The 5,323-nt window shown below is 33.8% G+C and overlaps 1 protein-coding gene across 1 annotated transcript; it reads right to left on the reverse strand.

The window, feature by feature from the left end:
* Positions 1–2,860: 2,860 nt before the first annotated feature.
* Positions 2,861–4,038, reverse strand: LOC121755446. Its single transcript, XM_042150740.1, has 3 exons — positions 3,515–4,038; positions 3,299–3,439; positions 2,861–3,218 (listed from the first exon to the last, which is right to left on the reverse strand). Exons 1-3 carry the CDS (start codon positions 3,998–4,000, stop codon positions 3,021–3,023), a joined length of 825 nt encoding a protein of 274 aa, XP_042006674.1. The 5' UTR covers positions 4,001–4,038; the 3' UTR covers positions 2,861–3,020.
* Between the last annotated feature and the right edge of the window lie 1,285 nt (positions 4,039–5,323).

Raw genomic sequence — 5,323 nt, forward strand, 5'->3', positions numbered from 1 at the left:
ACTTTTGGTGCATGCACTCAAAAGATTTGAGTGCGGAATATGGTAACTAACACAGTATAGTTGTCATAAATTTCCAAATTACTTATCATTTAGGAGGCATCATCGTTGCAGAAGTAGTTTTCCGCTTTATAAAAAAGGAACAGAAATGAATTGGTTTTACAAAATTTAACAGCATAACATATAGTACAATATGCCCACCAGCCACCAGGAGGTCAGTGCTTGAAACACTTATAGCCAGTTTTTTGGCAAAGCACTTGTAACTAGTTTTACTAGTGATTAAAAAGAAGTTAAGTTTCAAAAAACAAGGCAAATAAAGGCACTGATGTGCCAGAAGCAAAATTATCCACAAGAAATATGCTGTTCAACTTGTTCTTTTGTGATTCTTCCTTTTCCCTTTTCAGTAGATAGGTACATTTGTTTGATAATGGTTCAAATATTCTTAAGCCAGCAACGAATTGATTAAGTGTAACATATCTCAAATAAATGGCATGAACATGACCCAAACATTGCTGTGTTTGAACTTCATAACGTATCTCGATTTAATAACTACTTAATTCATTACTGTGTTTGAACGTCATTGATATGAGGCTGAAGATAAAAGAAACATATATCATCCATTTATCTGGTTTTAACTTTGGGTTGTGCTCTACCTATATACCAGTACCACACATTGCTATACCTCATAATACAGTTTAAATATTTATTCATGTCTTCAATCTGAAAAAACTTATTTTAAAAATGAAAAAACTAAGATTTGAGGATCTTCCACCAACTCGGCATCCAGCTACAGATGCCACATCCACTAAGATTTTCTGTTAATTCAAAGAAATATTATCACAATCATTGCTCAATGAATAGAGACACGGCTGGCAATCACCTTATCTGGGGACTTGGGAAAGGGTAAATAATCATCCCCAAGTTTTAGCACATCATTGTACCTGAACTTTTTCAAAAGAGTCCATGTGGTATCGATTTTTCCTTTCTCTATAAAAAGAGTGTGAAGAAAAAGAAAACCTGTCGAGGTAAGACCAAGTTCCTTCAGCAGGTTGTAAAGGAGAACTGAAGCACTTCACCAAAGTAAATTAGATAGAGTAAAAGAAATGTAAAGTAGAAAACTTATCATCAAGTTTTAGATATAAAGAAAAATAAAAATACCCAAAATTCATTTAGCTCGTCATCATTGAGAGCACCATCCATATCAAGATCTCAAAGAAAAATATCCTTTTAAGCGCTCTCATGCATCATGGTCTTAAAGCTTGGGTTTCTTGATCAAACAGAGGTGTTGTAGAGCGAAGGATAGCCTTTTGAGCAAAGTAGAACACTTCTTGGATCTAAAACAATTTATGAAGACTTCAGTTATCTGAAAAATCTCATTTCTCTAGGGAATTTCAAATGGAAGTCATAAAGCATGTCAAACATTGTCTTAAACCTGGAGCATATTAGCTGCAGTACATTCTATGCAAGTCTAATCTCCCGAAACTGCTCCATAAGAGGCATCATTTCAACACTCAAATTGTACTCTTCATCTCACCTATCGAGCTTGCAACCAGCCACAATTACCGGTGCTCTAATCTAAGCAAACCCAATCAACAAGTTCAAATAAAACAACGACGAACACGAAACAACACAACACAAAGATGATCAATTTCCTCGGCATATATCAGTTGCAAATGGACAATAAACATCCATAGCTGCAAATGCATCTCAGGTACCGTACAAATGAACCTTTTAAGGCAGTTAACAAAGAAAAGAGGCAGTTTCTATAATACTAGGGTAGGTAACAATGCATTGGTTCAGGTCAACCTCTTGATATTTGAAAAACTCAAACGGATTCTCTTATCACTTTATCAGCCAATTTTGAATTGTGCTAAGAGCAAAAATCAGCAGGATAATCGAGCTCACTCACTTTCCAGTTAGTTATGAAGAGATCAGCTCATACAAAATACTAGGGTAGGTAACAATACATCTCGCTGAACAAACATTCAGCTATTTAAACATCTTCAACGACAGAGTATTTGCATTACCAGCAAGAACAGCATATTTTCTTCACCTTCTAATATATTAATAAGATGGAAAAGGATACAAGAAAAAATAACTCACACGTATTACAAAAGTTTAAAATAATTATTTCATCCAATAACAGCACAATACCAAACAATTCGAACCTCTAACGTTCGAAGCCCATGGAGCCAGAATGTACTGAGGCGATTCAGTGTCGGATGCTGATCAGCATGCATAAGTCAACACTACAGCATTGACTGGTGTGCTTCAATTCCTCAGCAAGCTTCCCTTTATACTCCAAGCTGCATTGACGAATCAATGAATCAGTCAATCAATTGTTATATGCGAGTGACAAAAATGTGTGTGTGGCACGCACCTGCTGGAGGTGTCGACAATGATGATCATGGGGACATTACCGGATAGTAATCTGATGGACGGGAGGAACTTCAGGGAAGAAGGACTCGGCTGCAGCGGCAGCGATGAGACTGAATTTGCCGGTGCTGAGGTCACCAATGACAGCAATTCAGAAGCCCGTGCAGGTGCTGGAGGTTGCATCGCCACCTTGCATCTATTTGTCACTTGTTTTATGGGTTGATTTTGGTGATTAGGATCCGATTTTTGCACTTGGATTTTTTTACTCCAGTTTTAAATCTGCAATTAATAAAGTTGTGTCCACCAAATTCTTCTATTTTTTCCATTTTGGGAGGTTCACAATTTAAAAACTCATTTACTTTTTTCCATTTTTAGTAAGTGGACTCCAGACTTTACTAAATCACCATTACTCTAACATTCTGTTGAAAAGGTAAATAAATTAACTCAAACAGGGAGTAGTACTACTCATCCATTCACTACCACATACTAGAACAATGGAGCATTTTATGACTTGTAAAAGGGAATTAAAATATTCTTGAATTGGTAGAAGTGACAAGTTGACTTAGATTCTACAAGAGTTGTTCAAACATAGCATATCTAATACTACTATTATAGTGCATAAATGGATAAACGCAGAGATGGAAGAATCAAGGACTGGCGTCTGGTTTAACCTTCCACTGATGGAGTTTGAAAGTGTTAGGTTTGGGTCGATAGACAATTGCTTGGATGCAAGCAGCTTCTTCTTCTTTGACTTTTTTTACATCAATAGTCAAAAACAATAGAGAGCGTGGGGCGTACACGACGACAGCCTTAGCAACATCCACAAGCTCGAAAGTTTTGCTTTTCTGCAAAAATGTTTCAATCATAAACAAACAAACAAACAAATTTGATCATAAACAAACATATATACATGTATATATCATACCATGTCAACATTGATTTCACCAATCGCAAACTTTGCTGCCATATACATACGATCATGATCGTTGGTGTAAGACAAGTCAATGGGGATGAAGCTCAGATAATGCATCAGCCAAGAAGGAACGCGCACATCCACATCAAAACCCTACATCATATCATTATCAATCAATCATATGAATCAATCATAATATTCGGATTGGATTGGATCAGATGTACTTACAAAGCTATTGCGGACTTGACTGATGTATTTGAGAACGGTTTCACGGTCGTAAGGATCTTTTTCAATCTCCTTTATCTCATCATCATTTTTAATCTCCTTACTTTCGATCTCCACCCCTGGCTCCCCCATATAAATTACAGGTTCAGCTTCGTCACTATCGTAATTTTCATCTTTCCGCGCAGGATCGTAATCGTCATATTCGAATGCCATCTTTCCTTTGTATCGCTCAAGTAAACCGTATTTATCTTTGAATTCCTTTACCTCTCTCGTTTCCTTTTCATCTGAAACACCACCGGAATCAATTTTCGCTAACTCGCCACCACAGACACCGGAATCGGCTTTCGCAATCTTCCCACCACATCCAACGGAATCGATTTTCGCAATATCGCCATCACAGCCACCGGAATCGATTTTCCCTGTTTCCTGAATCTCTCCTCTTTTCCGTTTACCGCATGTTTCTCCGATGTGTGAATTAGGGTTATCCATGATTTTCAGTAGGAGAAAAGAAAACCGTCTATTTGGATATGTACACAATAACTTTATTCAAAGCCCACCACACTCGAATAATAATAATAATAATAATAATATTAATAATAATAATAATAATAATATTAATAATAATAACGACAATAATAATAATAATAATTAACAAAACTATATAATGTACTAATTTTAATATTCATGACTAATTGATTGAATTATTTATCACACGTATTACTAATAGTCTAACCCAATCTATAAATGAACTCCGTAATTTTTATAATTTGGAATTTTTAAAATGATCTAAAACTGAATTTCGCATAACTCAAAAATGATAGTTTTATGGTTCAACTCTATGAATTATTTTGACATTGATCATATTCATTATTATATTAATTGTATCGCCCGTGATTTTTGAATTCTGGATTCACCATTGTCCATGCTTAGGGTAAAGTTTTTTCTCTTGCTATCTAATTTAGAATTTTCAGAAATGCATCATGATATAAAAGAAAATCTAGTAGCTGGTATTCGAATTAAGATTGAATTTTTCCATAGTGTATTTTAGTGTAACAAAGCTTCATTTAGCAGGCCATATCATTTATTAATTTGGTCATTTATTACTTTTCTAATTGATATTAATCGTTGAATTTTTCATTTCGATCTATCACTATCGGCACAAGTATAGTGGAGTACAAATTATATTACTTTTTAAATGGAGTGAACTATAAAAAAAGGTCTCTGGACAATGTGATTTGCATATTTTCGGTACATAATAAAAAATATACCACCGAACGTCTCTAGATAAAGACTTAATTTCATTTGGGGTACTTTTGCACTATTTTATTACTTTTTGCCCTTTTGTCCATTTTAATTTTAGGAATATTTTTAGTTATTATGTTTTTTTTCTCTTTTATCCTTTCTGTCTCTTTTTTCATTATCTTCTCTTTCTTAATTATTTAATTAATTTCTTAATCACCTCTCTCACCTCTCCAGTTATTCTCAATTTAATTTGTTTTAATAACAAATATTCAACGCACATCAAGTTAAATTTAATTTTAATTTGAAATATTATTTAAAAAACAAATTTAAATAAAATATAATAATTTAATTCTTTCTAGATATTCTTTATAGAATTAGGGCAAAATTGAAACCATTTTGCTTAGATATGCAAGAAGAAAAATTGTCTATGACAAATCTTAGGAATAATGTTCGTATTTACACTTGCTATTAAAAGTAATGAAAAAACATATTTTTTATGTGCATAATAATAAATCTTGTCAAAACGATCATCTACAAAAATAGTTATACTTTTTATTTTAGTTTATTTTA

This window comes from Salvia splendens, chromosome 1 (genome assembly GCF_004379255.2).
Source record: "Salvia splendens isolate huo1 chromosome 1, SspV2, whole genome shotgun sequence".
Lineage (NCBI taxonomy): Eukaryota > Viridiplantae > Streptophyta > Magnoliopsida > Lamiales > Lamiaceae > Salvia > Salvia splendens.

Bases quoted from the DNA above. Each gene is read 5' to 3' on its own strand.
- LOC121755446 (XM_042150740.1), bottom strand. From the start codon at position 4,000: ATGGATAACCCTAATTCACACATCGGAGAAACATGCGGTAAACGGAAA. The intron at 3,440-3,514 runs GTAAGTACATCT...GATATGATGTAG, and splicing joins GTCAAGTCCGCAATAGCTTT to GGTTTTGATGTGGATGTGCG. The intron at 3,219-3,298 runs GTATGATATATA...ACATTTTTGCAG, and splicing joins GTGAAATCAATGTTGACATG to AAAAGCAAAACTTTCGAGCT.